Source organism: Cetorhinus maximus, unplaced genomic scaffold (assembly GCF_964194155.1).
Source record: "Cetorhinus maximus unplaced genomic scaffold, sCetMax3.hap1.1 HAP1_SCAFFOLD_368, whole genome shotgun sequence".
NCBI classification, from domain to species: domain Eukaryota; kingdom Metazoa; phylum Chordata; class Chondrichthyes; order Lamniformes; family Cetorhinidae; genus Cetorhinus; species Cetorhinus maximus.
Genome location: NW_027596314.1, coordinates 62241 through 84003, shown reverse-complemented (window position 1 = coordinate 84003; position 21763 = coordinate 62241). Strand labels below are relative to the sequence as shown.

Here is a 21763-nt window from a genome sequence, read left to right as displayed (position 1 = left end):
TTTAGTCTCCTCAGTCTCGGGAAGACTGCATCTTGTGCAGTGAAAATACACAATACTAAATAGCAAGAAGTACAAGTAAATCACAGCAGCACCTGGAAAGTATGTTGAAGGCCTGGAACATGGGAAGGAAGGAGTTAAAAGGGTGGGGGTTGCATCTCTGTGCTTGCATGGAAATGACTCACAGTGATGTTCATAAGACCATAAGAAATATAAGTGGTGGAGACCATACCCTGAGCCTCTACACCATTAAATGATCTTCCGCCATAATTCCATTTTCCTGCCCTATCCAAAAATCCAATGATTCCCCTGATATCCAAATCTTCTTGGATTTGTGTCTTGAATATACTCAAGGCAGAGATCAATTCATTTTAATCTGGAAAATGCACAATGAAGATGCACATTGATTGCAAGTTCTCCATATCACTGCTCAGCAATCATATTAACTGAACTTAACCTGATCGAGTGTCACCACGATCAAATCTTGTCATTCTCAGACACGCTATTCTTTATGTCATAATTGAAGAATTAAGAGTGAAATGGCCAGCTGATTCACTGTAAGGGGAAGACACAGCTTTGTAGATCCTCTGTAGTGTTACAGACTGGCTCATTGGATCTGCTCACTCTGTCCCATCTTTTATTCAGCTCATGGGAAAATGACTGAAATGCTGTAACATTTGGGGAGTTTGCTGCTCAGATTAGCCCAGGTTTCCTTATTAAAAGGAGGACTGGAGAAGATGCAAGAAAAAAATACTGGAGTATTGCTGTAACTGAAAGAGTGCACCTACCAAGAGAGATTGAACAGGCTGGAGATGTTTTCTCTGGAAAAGTGAGTGAGGGGTGACCTGATCAAGGAATTTAACAAAAGTGTTTTTACAGGGTAGATCATTGGGAAATGTTTCCATTTACACAAGGTCGAAAATAAATATAACTTAGAAACAAAGAGACTAGGAGCAGCAATAGGCCATTCGGCCCTTCGAGCCTGCTCCACCATTCAATATGATTATGGCTGATTACTTAGTCAGTAATAAATCTAATGTGCAGTTCAGGTGCGAATTCCTTAACCAGAGATAAAACAGAAAATGCTGGAAGTACTCAGCATATCTGGCAGCATCTGGAGATTGAGAAACAGAGTTAACGTTTCACGTCTTTGAACTGATGCAGTGCAGTTAGGATGAAAGGTCATAGACCTGAAATGTAAACTATGTCTCCCTTCCACAGATGCTACTAGATCTGCTGATTATTTACAGCTTCTTTTTGTTGTTGCTGATTCAGATTTCCAGCATCTCCAGTATTTTGCTTTTCTTTAACTGGATAGTATTAAAAATGTGGGTCTCATTACCAGAAGTGTTTTGGATGCTCGCCTGAGCTGGAAACTGATGAATAAAATCCCATCACAAAATATCATTCACCAGCTGAATGTGGAAATGGATCTTCTCGGTTATCCCATTTATTGACACAACAGCTCAGTCATGCTGGAGGAAGACCATTCAGATACTTCACTTGTGTGGAGAGATTTATTCAATTTTCCCACCTGCTAGCACTCGAGCTTTAAAAGTTCAAAGGATCTGTTGCACGCAGTTCTGTTGAAGGGTCGTGAGGACTCGAAACGTCGACTCTTTTCTTCTCCACCGATGCTGCCAGACCTGCTGACTTTTTCCAGGTAATTCTGTTTTTGTTTTGGATTTCCAGCATCCGCAGTAGTTTTTTTTGTTTTTATCGCAGTTTAACTGTTCTGTTGAAGGAAAACAAATCAGTTGTTCACCCCACCTGCTGAGACTCCAGTGAGTTCACATCCGACAAGAATGATTAATTCTCCTGTTAGTCGCATCCAAGACAAAAATATGGTGCAGTTTGGTTGTTGTGTGATTTGATTTTAATAAGTTATCTCTTGGCCCTAATGGCTCCAATTTAAATCGGAAGACGAAATAAAGCATGATTTTCAACAGCGATGTCTTTCCATGGCGGGGCGTTTACCCAACATTCTCCGCGGAGAAGAATGTGACCTATCCAGACCACAGGCGCTTTCTGCGCAGGCGTATTGCTGGGCTGTAACCGGAGCCTGCGCAGTGCGGTCACTGACTGGGGCATGCGCAGTGCGGGTTGTGCCTGGAGTTAGACGGAGAAGGGAGAAACAATCGAGTAAGGGTAAGTAATGGAGCCGGTGGGTGGGTGGAGAGGATTAGAGCCAGCGGAGTGGACGGGGAGGTTTCATAAACACCCGGTGGAGGCCTCAAATCCCGACTAAGAAGCTACCGATCCTATTTACACGGGACAGGGCGCTAGAGCTCGTGAACTCCTCTGGGTTAGAGGTCCAGGTTAACGGCCGCCATCTTGAGCGGGGTCAATGTGCAGCAGGGCGCATGCGCGGACATCCCTGTCCCTGTCAGCAGGAGGAGAGAATGTTGTGATTTTCTATCCTGGACTGACAGGGGTGGGCTTTGGAAACTCCTTTTACAGGGGGTTGGAAGGGGAGGATTTACACACAGCAAATTCCAACCAAGAGAAATGTTTCTCTCTTCAATTTCCATCCTGGAATTACAGTGACGGTTTCCATAAACATACAGGTTACTGGAAGTGGAAGATTGAAAGACGGGAAACTCAAATCAAACATCACATCAAGATCTACCCAAAATCCACAAACAGGACTGTCCCTGCAGACCGATCGTGACAGCCTGTTCCTGCCCCACGGAACTCATTTCTTGCTATCTTGACTCCATTTTCTCTCCCCTTGTCCAGTCCCTTCCCACCTACATCCGTGATTCCTCTGACACCCTATATCATATCAACAATTTCCAGTTCCCTGGCTCCAACCGCCTCCTCTTCACCATGGATGTCCACCTCCATCCCCCACCAGGATGGTCTGAGGGCTCTCCACTTCTCCCTTGAACAGAGGCCCGAACAATCCCCATCCACCACTACTTTCCTCCATCTGGCTGAACTTGTTCTCTCACTGAACAATTTCTCCTTAAACTCTTCTCTCTTCCTCCAAATAAAAGGTGTGGCTATGGGTACCCGCATAGGCCCCAGTTTTGCCTGTCTCTTTATGGGGTATGTGGAACATTCCTTGTTCCAGTCCTACTCAAGCCCCCTCCCACAACTCTTTCTCCGGTACATCGATGACTGCTTTGCTGCTGCTTCATGCTCTCGTCTGGACCTGGAAAAATTTATTAATTTTTATTCCAATTTCCATCCCTCTATCATTTTCACATGCTTGATCTCTGACACTTCCCTTCCCTTCCTTGACCTCTCTGTCTCAATTTCTGGTGATAGACTGTCCACCAATATTCATTACAAGCCTACCGACTCCCACAGCTACCTTGACTACAGCTCCTGACACCCTGCTTCCTGTAAGGACTCCATCCTATTCTCTCAGTTCCTTTGCCTCCGTCGCATCTGTTCTGATGATGCCACTTTCAAAAACAGTTCCTCTGACATGTCTTCCTTCTTCCTTAACCGAGGTTTTCCACCCACGGTCGTTGACAGGGCCCTCAACCGTGTCCGACCCATCTCCTGCGCATCCATCCTCACGCCTTCTCCTCCCTCCCAGAAACATGATAGGGTCCCCCTTGTCCTCACTTATCACCCCACCAGCCTCTGCATTCAAAGGATCATCCTCTGCCATTTACGCCATCTGCAGCATGATGCCACCACCAAACACATCTTCCCTTCACCCCCCCCTGGTGGCATTCTGCAGCGATCTTTCCCTCCGTGACACCCTGGTCCACTCCTCCATCACCCCCTACACCTCAACCCCCTCCCACGGCACCTTCCCATGCAACTGCAGAAGGTGCAACACCTGCCCCTTTACTTCCCCTCTCCTCACCGTCCAAGGGCCCAAACACTCCTTTCAAGTGAAGCAGCATTTCACTTGCACTTCCCTCAATTTAGTCTACTGCATTCGCTGCTCCCAATGCGGTTTCCTCTACATTGGAGAGACCAAACGCAGACTGGGTGACCGCTTTGCGGAACACCTTCGGTCTGTCTGCAAGCATGACCCAGACCTCCCTGTCACTTGGCATTTCAACACTCCACCCTGCTCTCATGCCCACATGTCCATCCTTGGCCTGCTGCATTGTTCCAGTTAAGCTCAACGCAAACTGGGGGAACAGCACCTCTTCTTCTGACTAGGCACTTTACAGCCTTCCAGACTGAATACTGAGTTGAACAATTTAAGATTATGAACACTCTCCTCCATCCCCACCCCCTTTCCAATCCCCCCTTTTTCCAATAATTTATATAGATTTTCCTTTTCCCACCTATTTCCATTATTTTTAAATGTATTTCCATCCATTATTTTAACTCTACTTTTTAGCCTATTTCGATCCCTTCCCCCCACCCCACCCCCACTAGGGCTATCTGTACCTTGCTTGTCCTGCTTTCTACCCTTAATGTCACCTATTAGCACATTTCTTAGCTAATATCACCACCGTCAACACCTCTTTGTCCTTTTGTCTATGACGTCTTTTGGCTATCTCCACCTATCACTGGCCCTCTATTCAGCTCTACCTGTCCCATCCCCCCCCTTATATCAGCTGAAATTTCACCTCTCTTCTATTTTTCCTTAGTTCTGTTGAAGAGTCAGACGGACTCAAAATGTTAACTGTGTTCCTCTCCGCAGATGCTGTCAGTCCTGCTGAGTTTTTCCAGGTATTTTTATTTTTGTTTTCGTCCTGGAGAACTGTGTTCAGTTCTGGGCAACAAACACCAGGAAGGATAGAGTGGCCTTAGAGGGAGTGTAGCACAGATTTATCTGAGTGATCTGAGCACCAAGGGTTAAGTTACAGAATGAGATTACACAAAAGAGTCACAGAGTCATTATGACACAGAGGAGGCCATTAGGCCCATTGAGTCCATGCCAGCTCTGTAGAGCAATCCAATCAGTCCCTTTCCCCTGCTCTATCCCTGTATCCTTGCAAGTTTATTTCCCTCATGCTTCTGTCCAATTTCCTTTTGAAATAATTCATCATGTCCATTTCCACCCCCTCGTAGGCAGTAAGCTCCAGGTCATTCCCACTCACTGTGTAAAAATATTCTTCCTCACATATCCCATACTTTTTACCCAAAACCTTAAATCTCTGTCCTTGAGTCCTTGTATGATCAGCTGATGGGAATAGCTTCTCTTTGTCCACCTTATCTAAACCTGCCACAATCTTGTACACCTCTACCAATCTCCCCTCAACCTCCATTGCAGGAACCATTCTGGTAAATCTCCTCTGCACCTTCTCAAGGACCTTCACATCCTTCCTAAAGTGAGGTGACCAGAATTGGATGCAATTCTCAAATTGTGGCCTAACCAGAGCTTTATAAAAATTCAGCATAACTTCCCTGTTTTTGCTCTCAAAACCACCATTTATGAAGCTCAAGATCCAATCGGCTTTGCTAACCACTCTCTTAATACATCCTGTCACCTTCAGAGATCAAAGCCATGAACACCCAGGTCCCTCTGTCCATGCTCACTCTTTAGAGCTGTGCCATGAATTATATCTTCCCTCTCCCTATTCCTCCCGCTAAAATACATCACCTCACTGTGAGGGTTGTAATTCCTGGAATTTAGAAGATTAAGACCTGATTTGATCAAAGTTTTCGGGATATTAATTGGAACTGACAGGGTAGATAGGATGAGTGGGCGGAGTCTACACACAGAATCAGGTTCCAGCATCGTTTCAGGGAGAGAGTTCCAGATCCTCACAACTCTCTGTTGGTGCACTTCCCTGTTTTTGTACTCAGTACCTCTATATCTGATGCCCAAGACCCCATATGCTTCACTGACTACCCTCAATCTGCCCTGCCATAAGAAATCGATCCCACAAATGGTTTAATCATCACTCGTACTCACAAAGCCTATATAATGATACAAGATTTAAAATAGTTCCTGTAATATGTGCCCTGAACACCACACACCCGTCCCCAAGGTTATGTCATCCCATCTACAAGGACCTTGATGTTTGGATGATAAGGGAATTATCCAGGGATTTCAGAAGTCAGAACGCAGGGAGAGAGATGGGTGGACTATGACCACCCAGTAGCCAAGACCCTGATGTTAAGGCAGTTTTGGGAAAACACCGCGATCGTCCCTGTGATAGTGACACCAGTAAAAAGGGTGGAGGGAAGAGAGGGATCAGTGACTGGGCTTGAATAGGGGCCACGGCTGGCACGGCCGCTGGGAAGCACTTAGACATGGAGAATATGTGGGAACAGGACGAGGCTGTGAGGCAGCAATGGACAGGAATCTTCAGTAAAAGAAATAAAAGGCAGAGAGATGAAATCCTGGAACAACAAGAAGGAGTGAATCCAGAGAAGAGATGGTGGACGGACTGATCGAGAGAAAGGGAACGGTCAGTGAGATCATTCAGCAGAATAAGATTGAGGTGAAAAGTCAGAACGTGTCTAAAGCTGTTCCCTGTGTGATGTAAGGAGGGTTTTTATTGGATCAGGTACAACAAGGCCAGGAGGACAATGAAAAGCAATAGAGAGTCCAACAATAGAGAGCCCAAAGGGTCTGGAGGGGGAGGGTTAATAAACTCAGGGAGTCACAGGCTGCACGAACTTCAAATATGAGCCCAGACCCATTGTAAAGCAGTGAACAAATAAGTCCTGGATTTTACTGAGACTCTTTTCCGTGTCCCAGCTCCTGTAAATACTGACTGAATCTCAGGAGGCTTCACACCGCTGGCTGCTCGTGAGGAAGTGATCTCCGATCAGGTTAATGTGCTTCTGCTGTGAGTATTTAATAAAGTGTCTGAACCTCTCATTGTGCTTCCTGTCCAATATCCCCCTTGCCATGGATCTTCTGTTTTACCAACTGGGAAAATAATTGCCTGTCCACTAATTGGTCTTGATGGCAGCTGGTTTACGCAGAGTGCTCCATGTGTCAGAAAATCCCCCACCAATGAGAACAGGCACCCAGAGCGCCAGCGTGGGGGCCGGGCTGTGCTTGGAGCATGCTCAGTGCGGCTGGTGGAGACGGACTGTGGTGGAACGGGCAGCTCAGGAGGCTGGAGGAGATTGTGGATGCAAGGGAGGAATTGGAGCCGGGGGGTGGGTCACAATTAGATGATCGCAGATAATTCTGGAGGGTTGTAGGGCTGGAGATCCCTACAATGTCGGTCAGCGAGCACAGGGGTGATGGTGAACAAGACTTGGTGCGAGTAAGAACACGAGCAGCTGAGTTTTGGGTGACCTCCAGTTTCTCTGGAGTTGCATCTGGGAGGCCAAAAAGTTGCACATTCGAATAGTCCAGTTTTGAGGGAACAAAGGAATGGATGAGTTTCAGCAGCAGATGAACTGAGGCAGGGGCACAGTTGGGCGATGTTACTGAGGTGGAAATGGGTGGTTTTAGTGATTTGTAGTCAGAAACTCAGCTTGGGCTGAAATATGGCAACAAGATTGTGAACAGCCTAGTTCGGCCTCAGAGAACTGCAAGAGAGATGGAGCTGGTGTCTGGGGAGTGGATTTTGTAGTAGGAACTGAAGATAATGGCTTCCCTCTTCCCAATATTTCAATGGAGGAAATTTCTGCTCATCCAATACTGGATGTCCAACAAGTCAGGAGAGTGTGCGAGTTGGAGGGGAACTTGGAGGTGATGGTGTTCACATACACCCTCTACCCTGCTGCTTCTCGGTAGGGGAGGCTGAAGGTTTGGCAGATTCTGTCAAAGTTCTGGTTGACTTGAAGATGCATTAAATGCTCCTTCACCTTTCATGAAACAGCTTTTCATGGTCACTCTTTCCTAGTGTCAGCCCCACAAATTACCAGATTGATTCAGCTCAATTTCACAACCTGCCTTTGTGTTTTTGTGGGTTCTCGCTCACTCCCTTTTTTATAATCTACATCAGTTTCACAGGGTTTAGAAGGGGAGGATTTGCAGTTGGGAAACTGGAAACCAAACATCACATCAGAATCTGACGCAGTCACGCAATTTATCGTAACCTGGATATCATCGGATTTTGAACATGGAAGGAGAAAGCACCGTCCGCAGTGGAGAGAAACTGTACATGTGCTCTGTGTGTGGACGAGGTTTCAGCCAATCATCTTGTCTGTCAGAACATAAATGCAGTCACAACAGGGAGAAGCCGTGGAAATGTGGGGACTGTGGGAAGGGATTCAGATGCCCATCTGACCTGGAAAAGCATCGGCGCATTCACACTGGGGAAAGACCATTCACCTGCTCCACGTGTTGGAAGGGATTCACTATTTTAACCCACCTGCTGGCACACCAGCGAGTTCACAGTGACGATAGACCTTTTGGGTGCCCAGACTGTGGGAAGTGCTATAAAAGTTTTGGGGAATTGATGTCCCATGAACGTGTTCACACTGATGAGAGACCGTTCAGATGCTCCCATTGTGGGACTGGGTTCAGGCGATCATCTCAACTCATTGTACACCAGCGAATTCACACTGGGGAGAGACCATTCACCTGCTCTGAGTGTGGGAAGGGATTCACTCAATCATCCAACCTGCTGACACACCAGCGAGTTCACACTGGGGAGAGACCGTTCACCTGCCCCAAGTGTGGGAAGGGATTCACTACCTCATCCAGTCTCCTAAGACACCAGCGAGTTCATAAATAATTACCAGGACTGAAGGATGTTCATTGGGGTCTGTTTTTACTGATGTTAATATTCTCCAGCCCAGTTATAGGGGTTAATATTCTGGCTAAAAGTCAAATAAATCAGTTTTGTGTTAAACACAGTGTTTTGAATCTTTTTAATATCTCTAACATAAGTTAGTTCCTTTTGAAGGGCTCTCCCTCTCCCCTGTCTCCTCCATCCTCACCTCCAACAAGAAGTGTGAGGAGCGCATGGATCTTTTCTATCACCAAGATTGAGACAATCCAATTAGCTGCCTCTGCTGCTTCTCTCCCTTCCACTAGTCTACTAGGCCAAACTGCCTCTAAAGTTCCCCCTTGTCCCAGCCGTGCACTCGCATCTTTCTCTACTTTCTCTCCAATCTCCTCTCATGTCCTCTGAGGTCTCATCCTGTCCATGAGACCCACCTGGTCTATCGATCCTGTTCCCACTAAACTGTTGATCAATCAACTTCCCCATATTAACTGAGTTTGTTAACAGTTCTCTCTCTTCAGGCACTGTCACTCCTTCAAAAAACAAACCCTTGACCCCATTATCCTTGCAAATTACTTCCCAATCTCCAACCTCCCTTTCCTCTCCAAAGTCCGAGAATATTTTTTCGCCTCCCATATCTGTGTCCATGATTCCTCCTCCAATCAGATTTCTGCCCTGCCACAGTACTGAAACAGCTCTTACCAAAGTTACAAATGACGAGGAACTCACCTCCTGACTCCACAAAGCCTGTCCACCATCTACAAGTACAAGTCAGGAGTGTGTTGGATACTCCCCACTTGCCTGATGAGTGCAGCTCCCACAACACTCAAGAAGCTGGGCACCATCCAGGAAAAAGCGGCCCACTTGATTGGCACCACATCCACAGACATTCACTCCCTCCCCCATTGATTGATGTACAATAGCAGCTGTGTGTACCATCAACAAGATGCATTGCAGGAATTCACCAAGGCTTCTTAGACAGCACCTTCCAACCCACGACCACTACCACCTAGAAGGACAAGGGCAGCAGACACATGGGAACACCACCACCTGGAACTTCTCCAAGTCACTCACCATCCTGACTTGGAAATATATCACCGTTCCTTCACGTCTCTGGGTCAAAATCCTCGAATTCCCTCACTAACAGCACTGTGGGTGTACCTACACCACATGGACTGCAGTGGTTCAAGAAGGCAGCTCACCACCACCTTCTCCAAGGCAACCAGGGATGGGCAATAAATACTGGCCCAGCCAGTGAAGCTCACATCCCGTGAATGAATAAAAAAAACATCCGATGTGACTGTGACAAAGATAAACTCTCCCTCTCGACCTGTCTGCAGCCTTTGACAAGGTTGACCACATCATTCTGTTCCATCCCCTCTCCACTGTCATCCAGCTGGGTGGGGCTACTCTCTCCTGGTTCTGTTCTTCTCTATGTAATCAGAGTCAGAGAATCACTGGTAATGTCTTCCCTTCCCACTCCCACAGATGCTTCTGGTGTCCCCAAAAGATCCCCTTAATTCTCATTAACATACTCCACACAACGACGTTAACTGAAAACATTTTGTGTGTCTCGACGATTTTCCAGTCAGTGATGATTTAAATCTTTCCCATAAACAGAACAAACATTTATCCCTCCATAACCAGAGGCCAATTACGCATGAATTCTCTGGAGAAGAATCACACGGACTCAAAACGTTACCTTTGTTTCTCTCTCCACAGATACTGCCAGGCCTGCTGAGCTTTTCCAGCATTTTTTGTTCTTATTTCAGATTTCTGGTATTCACAGTATTTTGCTTTAATCGTACATGAATTCAGTGATTCCTCAAGATCTTGTCAAGATTTTTGGATTGCGTTTCCCATCTGCAAATACTCATCAAAAGCCATCACTGTCCAAACAGGATAGAAATTCACAGCAGATAATTCTAGTTTCTATGAAAGATTTTTCCCTCTCATTCCCACAATTCTATAAGTCTCTGTCCCACAAACTCCTCTCCCTCTCTGCTCATTGTTCCAGATTCAGTGTCCAGTCTCCTACTTATTCTTTTCTCCTCTCCAGATTCTCTCTCCTCCTGTCCTTAAACTGGTGACTCAGGCTGTGGATCAATCCCACTCCTTCACTCTAATTCTACCAGATAATGCAGCTCACAACAACAAACCATCTTTAATGACTTTATTAGTAATTTTCAATGTTTGGAAACATTCACCTTTTCCCAATTGTGGAGAACAGGAAGTCCAGTGGTCAGTTCAGAGCTTCCTTCTCCCGTGATCTGTTCCAACAAGCTGTGTCTGTCTGAGTTACATTGATACAGACTCACTCACTCAGAAAATGATCAGGTCTGACTGAACTATAACAACAAATGCAACAACTTATATTCATATCGAGGTTTTAACATGATAAAATGTCCCATAGAGTTTCACAGGAGCAGAAGGACATATTAGGCCAGATGACCAAAGCTTGGTCAGAGAGGTCGGTTATAAGGAGTGTCTTAAAGGAGGAAAGTGAAGTAGAAAGGTGGAGAGGTTTAGGGAGGAAATTCCAGAGCTTAGGGTCAAGGCAGCTGAAGGCATGGCCACTAATGGTGGAGATATTAAAACCGGGGATGAAGGACATCTGGTAATGGTGCTCCATGTATGTGGGCCCGATAGCCCAGGCTCAAGGCCCAGATCTGAACTTTGGGACATAGTTTGACCGTCCCTAGTCTCAGAGAAAACCAATTCCCCATATGGACATCTTGTAAGATCTTTGTTTATTGATACCATAAAAAGTTAGGACCAGTTGAGTCCTCCTGCGTAGTCAGTGGGGATTGACTTTAACAGACTTCAAACTCTCTGGGTTTCAGTGTTACAAGAATATGTTTCAGTAGAAATAAAAAATATATAAATCCTGGAAAACTGAAAGAACAAAATGGGGAAATACACAGCGGCTCAATCATTTCAAAGTGATAAATGAATGGTCACTGTTTCAGGTGGGATTCCTTCAGAATGAACTCTTCCCACCAGCAGCACCAACCCCCCCTCCTCCACCTCCCTGTTCACTGAACATTCCTTCACCCACTCATCCACACATTATACATCCAACCAATGGCTCCCAGCCCGGATTGACATTCAGCATGGTGTAATTTTGGAAGTTTTCCTCCTCTTTTCAGTCAGGAACAGACTTGGCAGCAGAGCTCAGTTGGGAATCAACTTCATTGAGAAAAAAGTCAGGACAAGTTTATTGAATTTCAAGCAAACTCCAGTGACAAACCCAGGCAGTGCTTTATAGTTTAATGCAAGTTATACCATCTGTGTTGAGAACCAGACAGTTGAGTGCACCAAGGACTTCTCGCAGTGTTGATCTTTGAGCTTTTCCTTTCTCTCTCTGTCGGGTTTTAATCTTCTGATTCTGGTTCCTCTCCCCCAAACAGCCTTGTCTTGGAGGGTCTCTTTTATCCCATCTGATCAACCCCTCCCTGCTTCTGGTCATATCCATGTGAGCAAAACTAGCTTCACTGAGTCATGTTAGTTTATCATATTCAAAGTTCACGTGCGCAATGTGAGCTTCACTGAGTCACATTAGTTTATCGTGTTCAAAGTTCACGTAAACAATACTAACCACTTAAATCACGTAAAAATGTTCTGCTTATTCCTCACTGTTCTGTTTTCCACTTATCTCAAAGCTGCTAATTCCTGTTGTCATTTATTTCACTATTAACTTACATAAACAGCTTCGAGGCAGTTTTTAACTTTACTTGCACTGAGCTTTTTAAAACTTGACAGAACTTCCCAGGATCCCTCGAACTTGACAACTTTTCTATACCATGTCCTATTTCCTACCTTTGCCCACTGCATTATTCTACAAAGGAGTGTTTCAGGTGAAGTTAGATATTAGATTCTAATTATCAAAAGTTAAATGTTAACATTTTTTAATTCATTCATGGGAGGTGGGCCTTGCTGGATAGGCTGATATTTATTGCCCATTCCTAATTGCCATAGAGGAGGTGGTGCTGAGTTGCCTTCTTTAACTGCTGCAGTCCCTGTGGTGTAGGTACACACACAGTGCTGTTAGGGAGGGAGTTCCACGACCTTCACCTAGTGACAGTGAAGGAACAGCGATATATTTCCAAGTCAGGATGATGAGTGGCTTCGAGGGGAACTTCCAGGTAGTGGTGTTCCCATGTGTCCACAGCCCTTGTCCTCCTTGATGGTAGTGGTCATGGGCTTGGAAAGTGCTGTCTAAGGAAGATTGGTGAGTTCCTGCTGTGCATCGTGTAGATGGTACACACTGCTGCCACTGTGTGTTGGTGGTGGAGGGAGTGAATGTTTGTGGACGGGGTGCCAATCAATGGGGTGTCAATTTGGATGGTGTCGAGCTTCTTGAGTGTTGCGGGAGCTGCACTCATCCAGGCAAGTGGAGAGTATTCCATCACACTCCTGACTTGTGTCTTGTAAATGGTGGACAGGTGTTGGGGAGTCAGGAGGTGAGTTACTTACCACAGGATTCCTAGCCTCTGACCTGCTCTTGTAGCCACAGTATTTACTGGCTAGTCCAGGTCAGTTCCTGGTCAATCGTAACTCCCCGAATGTTGATAGTGGGGGAATTCAGTGACTGTGATGCCATTGAATGTCAAGGGGGCGATAGTTAGATTTTCTCATGTTGGAGGTGGTCATTACCTGGCACTTGTGTGGCACAAATGTTACTTGCCACCCCAAGCCTGGATGTTGTCCAGGTCTTACTGCATTTGGACAGGGACTGCTTCAGTATCTGAGGAGTCGCGAATGTTGCTAACCACTGTGCAATCAATTGCGAACATCCCCACTTCTGACCTTATGATGGAAGGAAGACCACTGATGAAGCAGTTAAAGATGGTTGGGCCTAGGACACTCCCTGAGGAACTCCTGTAGTGATGTCCTGGAACTCAATGATTGACCTCCAACAACCACAACCATCTTCCTTTGTGCTAGGTATGATTCCAACCAGTGGAGGGCTTTCCCCTGATTCCCATTAACTCCAGTTTTGCTAGGGCTCCTTGATACCACACTCGGTCAAATGCTGCCTTGATATCGAGGGCAGTCACTCTCATTTCACCTCTAGATTTCAGCTCTTTGTCCATGTTTGAACCAAGGCTGTAGTGAGGTCAGGAGCTGAGTGGCCCTGGTGGAACCTAAACTGGACGTCAATGAGCAGGTTATTGCTAAGCAAGTGATGCTTGATAGCACTGTCGATGACCCCTTCCATCACTTTACTGATGATTGAGAGTCGACTGATGGGCTAGTAATTGGCTGGGTTGGATTTGTCCTGCTTTTTGTGTACAGGATATACCTGGGCAATTTTCCACAGAGCTGGGTAGATGCCATGTTGAAGCTGTACTGGAACAGCTTGGAATTATCTTGTTAATAACCTAATAATCTTACAGCATGAACCCAGTGAGAGGGTGAGCTGGCCCTCGGGATGTAAAAACGGACAAGAGCTGGAAGTGGTTCCCATCAATACATTTTCTGTGTTGTCATTTAAATGGAAATTAATATTTTGTCAAACCCCCATGTGCACTCCCTTGGTGAATTACAACTTCTCGCCCAGACCCTTCCTATTGCTTCTACCCGGTGCATCCTGAGTGGTTTCAGCAGAGGGAGAGACAGGCTGCTCACATCTCTGCTCTTACTGCCGAGAGGATTGTGGTCTCCACCCTTTGGGTGTCAGAGCCCCTCAGGATCCCGGCAATATCTGACCCACCTGTATCTGTACGGAGGCAGATTCAGCTGGTGGGAGACGGGGCAGGAGATGGGTCTGTGTGTCGAGAGCTGGGGCCACATGTCAGGTGCTGCTTGAGATTGGGGGCTGCTTAATGGGTGAAAGGTTGGAAGACTTTGATTGGAGTTCCCACTTCCATGTCTCCTTTCTCCATCGTCCCTATCCTGGACCAGAGTCATATCATTCCTTCCAATCTGCTGCAGACCAGCTTGGCGGAAATCAGTGACGTGTTGTCAGGTCACAGATACAGTGTCTGTCATCCTGTTTAAGGCAGCAGACATCTCCTGCACGGCCATGGTCATGATCTGCATGGACCCATTTCAGAGCCCTGCTTAAAGCTCCATGGAGGCAGCCACTCTCTCCATGACAGACAGTCTCTGGAACCTCCTCCAGCCAAACGACCCGCTGAGCTCCCTGCGCTCTTCCCATTCTGACCCCTTCCTCACACGCCCACCTACATCACTCCACCATTGGAGGCCATGCTTTCAGATCCCTCCCTAAACTGCCTCTTCTCCTTTAAGAGGCTTCTTAAAATCCACCTTTTTGACAAAGCTTTTGATCATCTGTGAAGTACTTTGGGATGTTTTACTATGTTAAAGGTTCTAGATAAATGCTAGTTGTTGTTGCCATTGCCTTATATTTGTAGCCTCAGGAAAGTCACACAAACATTTTAAATCCTTGTACCATAACTACCACAGTCATTTCTTAGTCTGGAAACTTAAACCTGCCGTTTCACTTTCAGTCAGGAACAGATCACAGTTTTACACCAATCTCTGATTTGGCAGCATGTTTCCAGCATTCACCGTTGTTCTTCCTGACTCTAAACCCAATTGTAAAGGATCCTTCTGTTCCATGTCTAGGAGCTCTGAACCATGGGAGAGAGCGGCTGGGACACATTTCTTACACACCTCAGTCCTGGATGTGATTAACAGCAGTGAAAACAGCTGAATCCAACTCCTACAGTCGTTCATGAACTTGCTGGTGTTTCAGCAGGTTAGATGGTTGAGTAAATCCCTTCCCACAATCAGAGCAGGTGAACAGCATCTCCTCAGTGTGAACTCGCTGGTGTGTCAGCAGATTACCGAACCTACTGAATTCCTTCCTGCACATAGAGCAGGTGAATGGCCTCTCCCCAGTGTGAATTCGCTGGTGTGTTAGCAGGTTAACTGACTGAGTGAATCCCTTCCCACACACACAGCAGGTAAAAGGCCTCTCCCCAGTGTGAGTGCGTTCATGTGTCTGCAGGTGTTGTGACCGAGTGAATCCCTTCCCACAATCTGAGCAGGTAAATGGTGTCTCCCTTGTGTGAGTGCGTCGATGTCTCTGCAAGAGCCATGAGTCAGTGAATCCTTTGCCACACTCGGAGCAGGTCAATGGCCTCTCCCAGGTGTGACTTCATTGATGAATTTCCAGCTCAGACGGGGTTCTGAATCCCTTCCCACAGTCCCCGTATTTCCAGGGTTTCTCCATGGTGTAAGTGTCTTTGTGTCGCTCCAGCTTGGCCGATCTGTTGAAACCTGATCCACACAGAACACGTGCACGGTATCTCTCTTCTGTGAACGATGTGATTTTCTTTTCAGGCTGTGTAACTGGCTCAAACTCTTTGCACAGTCAGTGCGCTGGAACACCCTCACTCAGCTGTGTGCGTGTTTCGGTGATTTTTCAACTACACTGATGCTTGAAGCTGTTTCCCACAGATAGAACAGACAGACTTTTCTCCTTCCACATTCAAAGACTGATTATATTCAGGTCTTGATGAATTGAGTGACTGTCAGATCAGGCCATGATGTTCGATTTGAGCTTCCCATCTGTAAATCCGCTCCTTCTAACATCCTGTAAAGGGAGTTTACAAACATCATCACTATAAGTATAAGATAGGAATTCAGAACAGATAGTTCTAGTTTCTATGGAATATTTTTTACTCATAGACGATTACAGCACAGGAGGCCGCCATTTGGCCCATCGTGTCCTCGCTGGTCAACAAAGATCTGACTACACGAATCACATTTTCCAGCGCTTGGTCCATAGCCCTGGAGCCTCTGGCAATGCAAGTGAATATCTAAATACTTAAATGTTATGAGAGTTTCTGACTCAACCACCCTTTCAGGCAGTGAGTTCCAGACTCCCAACACCATCTAGGTGAAAAAATTTCTCCTTCATTCCCCTCTTAGCCTTCTACCTCTTACCTTACATCTATGCCCCCTGGTTATTGAATTCCATTTGCCACTGCTCTGCCCACCTGACGAGTCTAATGATGTCCTCCTGCAGTTTACGGCTATCCTTCTCACTATTTACCGCCCTACCAATTTTCATATCATCCGCAAACTTCTTGATCATACTCCCTACATTTAAGTCCAAATCATTTATCTACACCACAAACGGCAAGGGCCCCAGCACCAAGTCCTGCAGAAACCTACTGGAAACAGACTTCCAGTCACAGAAACATCCCTCTATCATCACTCTCCGCTTCCTGCCTCTCAGCCAATTTTGGATCCAACGTGCCAATTTGCATTGGATCCCATGGGCTCTTACTTTCTTGATCAGTCTGCCATGAGGGACTTAATCAAAAGCCTTGTTAAAGTCCATGTAGACCACATCAAATGCATTGACCTCATCAACATTCCTGGTTACCTCCTCAAAAAATTCGATCAAATTTGTCAAACACGACCTTCCCTTAACAAATCCGACTATCCCTGATTAATCCGTGTCGCACCAAGTGCAGATATATTCTGTCCCAGCATTTATTGCCCATCCCTAGTTGCCCTTGAGGTGGTGATAACTGAGTGGCTTGCGAGGCCACTTAAAAGCCAACCACATTGCTATGAGTCTGGAGGAGAGACCAAGTAAGGATAACAGATTTCCTTCCCTAAAGGGCATTAGTGAACCAGATGGGTTTTTACAACAATCGACAATGGTTTCACTGTCATCATTCAACTTTTAATTCCAAATTTTTATTGAATTCAAATTTCACCCTCTGCCATGGTGGGATTTGAACCCAGGTCCCTGCATTACTCGTCCAGCGACAACACCACTACGCCATTGCCTTCCCTAAACGGACAAGATGAGCTCTGATAGGGAGATAGGAGAGAAACTGGAGAAATATGAGAGTACAGAACTTGGAAAAAAAGGGTCTTTAGAGGCAGGTTGGCCCAATGGACAAGTGGAAGGGAGGGAAGCAGCAGAGGCAACTGATCGGATTCTCTCAACCTTAGTGACAAAGAAGCTCCATGAGCGCCTCACACTTGTTGGAGGGAAGAGGGAGAGCACTTCAAAAGGAATGAACTTGTGTTACAGACATTAAAAAGACTCGACACAATGTATGTTTAACACAAAGCTGATTTATTTGATTTATATCCAGAATATTCTCCCTTATAACTGGGCTGGAGTTTATGAACATCAGCAATAACTGTCCCCAATGAACATGGTTCAGTCCTGGATGTGATTCACAGCAGAATTCAATCATTGCCATTTCTTGTGAACTTGCCGGTGTCTAAGCAGGGTGGATGACTGAGTGAATCCCTTCCCACACTCAGAGCAGGTGAATGGCCTCTCCCCAGTGTGAACTCGCTGGTGTCTTAGCAGGGTGGATGATTGAGTGAATCCCACCCCACATTCAGAGCAGGTGAACAGTTTCTCTCCGCTGTGAGTGCGCTGGTGTGCAGTGAGATGAGATGATCGCCTGAACCCAGTTCCGCAGTGAGAGCACCTGAATGGTCTCTCATCAGTGTGAACACGTTGATGGTACATCAGTTCCTGGGGAGTTTTATAGCACTTCCCGCAGTCTGGACATGTGAAAGGTCTCTCGTCAGTGTGAACTCGCTGGTGTGTCAGCAGGTTGGCTGAAAAAATGAACCCCTTCCCACACTCAGAACAGATGAACGGTCTCTCCCGAGTGTGAACCCGCTGATGTGTCAGTAGGTTGGATGACTGCGTGAATTCCTTCCCACAATCGGAGCAGGTGAAGGGCCTCTCACCAGTGTGAGTGCGCTGGTGTGTCAGCAGGGTGGATGACTTACTAAATCCCTTCCCACAGTGGGAGCAGGTGAATGGCCTCTCCCCGGTGTGACTGCGTCGATGAATTTCCAGCTCTGATGGGTAATCAAATCCCTTCCCACAGTCACCGCATTTCCATGGTTTCTCCCTGTTGTGATGGCATTTATGTTTTCACAGGCCAGATGATTGGTTGAAGCCTTGTCCACACACAGAACATATGTACAGTTTCTCCCCACTGTGAACCGTGCTTTTTCCTTCCATGTTCAAATTCAGATGATATTCAGGTTACGATAAATTTGGTAATTCTGCCAGATCCTGAAGTGATGTTTGGTTTCCAGTTTCCCATCTGCAAATCCTTCCCTTTGAATACTCTGTGAAACTGATTTAAAACAGAAAAAAGGGAGTGAGAAAGAACCCACAAAAACACTAAGGCAGGTTGTGAAATTGAGCTGAATGAATCTGGTCATTTGTGGGGCCGGCACTGGGAAAAGTGACCACGAAAGTGACTGGATTGTCATAAAAACCCAACTGGTTCACTAATATCCTTCAGGGAAGGGAACCTGCCACCCGGTCTGGGCCTACACAAGGCTTTGGGCTCTAAGGGAGGAGAAGGATGGAGCAAGGGAGAAAGAAGTGGGAGATGCAGGAAGTAAAGGAGAGGGATTTTATATATCTACAACTCAACCATATCTTTGACAGAATCGCCCACACCCTTAAGCTCCACCGCCTAGAAGGTAGCAGCTGTACGTGAACACCATCAACTCCAAGTTCCCCGCCATCTCAAACTGACTCAACAAAGGAAGGGGAATTGGACAAGCACCTGAAGAGAAAGAAAATGCTGGGCTACGAGGAAAGAGCAGGGGAGTGGGACTAACTGATTTGTCCTTGCAGAGAACCAGCACGAGCTCAATGGGCTAAAGGCCTCCTTCTGTATTGTAATCAGTCAATGACTCTATGATTCAGTGACAAAGGACCAACACAGGGACCAATCTCTGCAGCCAACACCCACTCCGACACAAATAGCTCTTAATTGGTCCATCTCTGTTTCGAGACTCAGTTCTGTGAGAAACGTCTGCAATAAAACAAAAGCAAAATACTGCAGATGCTGAAAATCTGAAATAAATGAGCTAATGCTGGAAATATTCAGCAGGTCAGGCATTATCTGTGTAGAGAGAAACAGAGTTAATGTTTCAGTGTGTGCAGAATGAATTATGGGGAAGAAAATAGTGCAGAATTTGATGGTCATTATAACTCAGAAACTGAAGATAAATTGACTATAGCGCTAAAAATAATTCCTGACTATGAAAGATACTGTGGGAAGATAAAGCTGGGAAGCCAGCAGCCCATGGTCAGGGGATGGGCAGCTGTGGGAGCCTCATTTAGACATGGTCAGCAGAAGTAACAGTAAATGTTAAACAGAGTTAAAATACACCCATTATTAGAGACAGGGAAAGTTAGATAATGAAAGAGAGGTGAATAGGGAGGGCAGAAACAGAGCAATGGATGGGCATGAATTCAGATCCACAATAAAGGAATCCCAGAGTCATAGAACCTGTCACAGATAACTGAGTTTAGCAAGAAAAGCTCTAAATTGTAGATGAATGGTCAAAAATACCCACTTCTGAAATAATTTCAGTATTCAGTATTAAAATCTCCTGCTGGAGCCTGCAGTTGGAAAGATATCAGAAGCACTGGAGTCAGAGAAAAATCTCCCAGTTGAGGAAATACCCGGGGAGCGGGGGTGATGTCACTGAGCAATTGTCGGTGTGTGATAACATCACAGCCACGAACACAGAACATCTGGGTCTGTGCAAACCAGTGATCACCACACATTATGAGGGATGTGAGGGTCCTTGAGAGGGTGCAGAGGAGGTTTATCAGAATGGTTCCAGAAATGAGGGATTTTAGTTGCAATGTTAGGTTGGAGAAACTGAGTTTGTTCTCCTTGAAGCAGAAGAGGTTGAGGGGAGATTTCATAGACGTGTACTGTACAAGTTTGTGGCAAGATATTAGCTAATCATAAAAGTATCGCTGAGGCAGATTTAAGATTTTGGGCAGAATCTACATGTAAGGAAGAAAGGTGATACAGAACTCAATGCTTACACTCAAAGGCCAATAATATCCAGGTCCTGATGAATCGAGTGACTCGAGTCAGGTCTTTGTGTTGAGTTTGCTGTGTGTAAATCTTTTCTAACCCACTGTAAAAGGAGTTTCCAAAATCCATCCCTGTCAGTCCAGGATAGAAATGCACAACATTCTCTCCTCCTGCTGCCAGGGACAGGGATGACAGCGCATGCGCCCTGCTGCACATTGACCCCAATAAAGATGGCAGTCGTTAACCCAGATCCTTTCGTTGGAGCCGTGATCCCACAACCTTCCCGCCACAGATGCAAACTCGGCACCGGTAAACTCTTATTCTGGGTTCAGAGCCGCATCGGGTACTTACGAGCCCGCCCTGTCGACCCACTGGCTTCATCTCTCCCTCCACTCCGCCATTTCTCTCACCGCCTGAAGATGAGACAAACAAGCGTCTGTCCATGGACATCACCCACACTGCGCATGCTCCGGATCACAATGCCCAGAGAGTGATTGACGGCAGCAAAAGGAAGAAGGAGCGGGGCTCGAGGACCGGGCGGGACTGGAGGACCGAGCGGGAGCGTTTGGTCCTCCAACCAATCGGAGTGAATGAGGGGCGGTGCTGAGCCCTGATCTCTCTCATTGGCTGAAACCCTGCATTATTTTGAAAGCTGTTTTGTCTCAAACTCCAGAAGAAAACTGGACCTTTCTGTTTGTGGCTTTAAACAGATGAAATCCTGTGGGTGTGGAGCAAACATTTCAACATTTGTTAGTGAAATGTGGGAATATGATGAAACAATGCACAAACAATTCAAGGGCTGACTTCAGGGAATCACTGGGCAGACAGGGATTATCACCGTTAGAACAAGGAGAATGCCTGGTTTCAATAAATGAACCAGCAGAAGCTTAGGGAGAAGGTAAATATTGTCATCATTCAGAACAACTTTTGTATGTGGCTGCATCAAGCTGTGCATAGACCCTCGGTACGCAAACACCAAGTGTCACTATGTGCTGAGGTTCTACCTGTCCCCTGTATTGTGAAGGATGGGTCTGGCTACGCTGCTGAGGAACGCTACAAGTAGTTGGACCTATTCCTCGTGGATAAATTTAGGCAGAGAAACACCTTTGACCACAGGCCCATCAGGCAGGTTTCTGTCACTGTGAGCCTCGGGGAGCAGTAATACCCTGCAGTGTCTGTCAGTTGCAGCCCCCATATAGTTAACATGGTGAACTGAGTCCCGATTTCGAGCTCTGAAGAGAAATGGGCTGTTGTAAAATCTGTTTTATCTGCATAACCGCTGGTGTATTTCATTCGAATAAACTCGGGCTGTGTGTCTGGGTGTTGCCGGGACCAGTATAAATAATTGATGCTCCATGTCCTCTCATAGAGACAGCGTAA

General features: G+C 46.2%; 2 protein-coding genes across 2 annotated transcripts in view; one reads left to right on the top strand and one right to left on the bottom strand.

Moving 5' to 3' along the window:
* LOC144673462 (uncharacterized) overlaps positions 1-21763 on the top strand; it is a 104994-nt gene that overhangs the window by 32357 nt on the left and 50874 nt on the right. The window contains 1 exon segment of the mRNA XM_078535283.1: positions 8324-8558. Within this exon segment, the coding sequence (XP_078391409.1) occupies positions 8324-8558 (235 nt within the window).
* LOC144673458 (uncharacterized) lies at positions 14812-18456 on the bottom strand (the record flags this gene model as incomplete). Its single annotated transcript, XM_078535282.1, has 2 exons — positions 14812-15692; positions 17778-18456. Coding segments are annotated over 2 exons (1119 nt in total), but the record flags the coding sequence as incomplete, so codon positions are not given.